General features: G+C 29.6%; 1 protein-coding gene across 1 annotated transcript; it reads right to left on the bottom strand.

The window, feature by feature from the left end:
- Nucleotides 1-655: 655 nt before the first annotated feature.
- LOC126909845 (uncharacterized) lies at nt 656-1,863 on the bottom strand. Its single transcript, XM_050692265.1, has 2 exons — nt 1,591-1,863; nt 656-1,339 (listed from the first exon to the last, which is right to left on the bottom strand). Exons 1-2 carry the CDS (start codon nt 1,861-1,863, stop codon nt 851-853), a joined length of 762 nt encoding a protein of 253 aa, XP_050548222.1. The 3' UTR covers nt 656-850.
- Nucleotides 1,864-1,875: the final 12 nt, after the last annotated feature.

Below are 1,875 nucleotides of genomic sequence, written 5' to 3'. Positions count from 1 at the left end.
TTTTTTTTATAGTGATTTTAATCACTAGTCAGATATCATTATACATGATCCAACTATGGCACGTCACCACTGTGCCGCGATCCCCTTGTGTTGGGTTTTTTTTTTATTATTATTTAAAACCAAAACACTGAAACTATAAAATTATTATTCAATTAAGTATAATTTCATTCATTTAATATAAACAATATACAGAGTGTTCAGTAAGTCAGAAAACGGGTTTCTATTGTTCTCATTATTTGTAACTATTTACCTGTTTGCTTACTTACTGAAAACTCTGTATAACGATAAAATCTTGTAACAAGAAGAAAACTTATTTTTTCATAATAAAAAGTAATTTGAAAATATTTGATTATCGTTATGAGATAAAGCGATTATCTACATATTGTTTATATTAATACCGTTATCTGATTTGGTTGGTATACCATAATCTGATTTTTAGAACAATGGTAACTTAACGGTATTCTTGAAAAAAAAAGAAATGGTGAAAATATTTCAAATTAAAATTAAATTTATTTTCCATNTATTGCGATACAATATTGTTGATATTTAGTACAATATTAATATCCAAAAATATGTCGTTGACGAACCCTATTATTTAATAATAATAATTTAGTGAGAAAAGTATTGTATGATATATTTCTACGTATTTCTAATGTTTTTAAATTTAATAGTTTTAAGATATTCTCGTAACCAGTGTGAGGAGTTAGTTGGATATTACAATTATGGCATAAATATCTGAAATATTATTTTTGTACTCTTTCAAGTTTATCATTATGTCCTTCACTGTTTTTATCTCAAATTAATTAGAATTATTTGAATTAATTTAAATATAACAAAATTAATTAATTTTTCAATGAATGGAAATGATAATATTATATTTTACCTGATGTGCACGAACAACCAGTCGAAAGCCAAATTTGTTTAGAAAATCTATGACACAATCAGGTCCAAATTCATATGATACGTTTCTGTGTTCATTTTTACGCCAGCCTTGGATATCTGGACATGGGTCAGCCCATAAAAAATCACACATAATTCCTGATTTAGGCACTCGCGTTGGTCGTTTTATCTTATCGATCTGATCAATACGCCTGAGACGAGGGCTTAGACCACCGTGAATGCAAAATATATTGTTATCGATTACTGCGGCAATCGGCAAACAGTCAAAGGCTCTATTGAAAGCTTTCCAAATTCGGTGACCACGGTGATTCCCATATCGTAATTTACATTCGCCGTAAAAACCGTAACGGTGATTTACTGATAGACTCTCGTGGTTACCACGTAACAAATACACGTTTTCTGGGTAACGCGTTTTCAGTGCAAACAGTAAAGTAATCACCTTTATCAAGTACAAAAATAATTGTTTTACTAGTAAACGACTATAGATATAACAAATATAAGTAATAAAAATTAGTCGTATAAAATAGTAAAGCTATGATTTGTATACATTAGGGTAGACTGATTTAAATAGGAAACATATTTCCCCTTAATTATTTAAGTTATTGGATAAACTGCCTTAGAGTATTTTAAAAAGGAATATCTAATGTATTCAAATAAATCTGAATATAATCGAGGTAATCATAAAATTACTTGTAACGATTGTGGACCTCGGTCAACAAAATCACCTAAAAATAGAAAATTGGTATCCGGAGGGAATCCTGCTAGTTCAAATACTCTAAGAAGATCAGAAAATTGACCATGTATGTCACCGACCACATTGATAGGTGCCTGTAACCTCAATAACATTGGTTGTTTCATGAAAGTTAATTTTGTAGCAGTGCATAGCGCACGAATTTTTCGGCTTGTACATACGAACCGCGAATTAAACAAAAGTTTACTGATAATATCGTCTACAGATGTCATATAAATGTTTTT

Source organism: Daktulosphaira vitifoliae, unplaced genomic scaffold (assembly GCF_025091365.1).
Source record: "Daktulosphaira vitifoliae isolate Bord-2020 unplaced genomic scaffold, ASM2509136v1 Scaffold_1595, whole genome shotgun sequence".
In the NCBI taxonomy this organism is placed as follows: domain Eukaryota; kingdom Metazoa; phylum Arthropoda; class Insecta; order Hemiptera; family Phylloxeridae; genus Daktulosphaira; species Daktulosphaira vitifoliae.
This window is presented reverse-complemented; position numbering and strand designations above follow the sequence as displayed.

Coding starts and splice junctions, on each gene's coding strand:
- LOC126909845 (XM_050692265.1), bottom strand. CDS start 1,863: ATGACATCTGTAGACGATATTATCAGTAAACTTTTGTTTAATTCGCGG. Junction 1,340..1,590: donor GAGGTCCACAATCGTTACAA/GTAATTTTATGA, acceptor TACTTGATAAAG/GTGATTACTTTACTGTTTGC.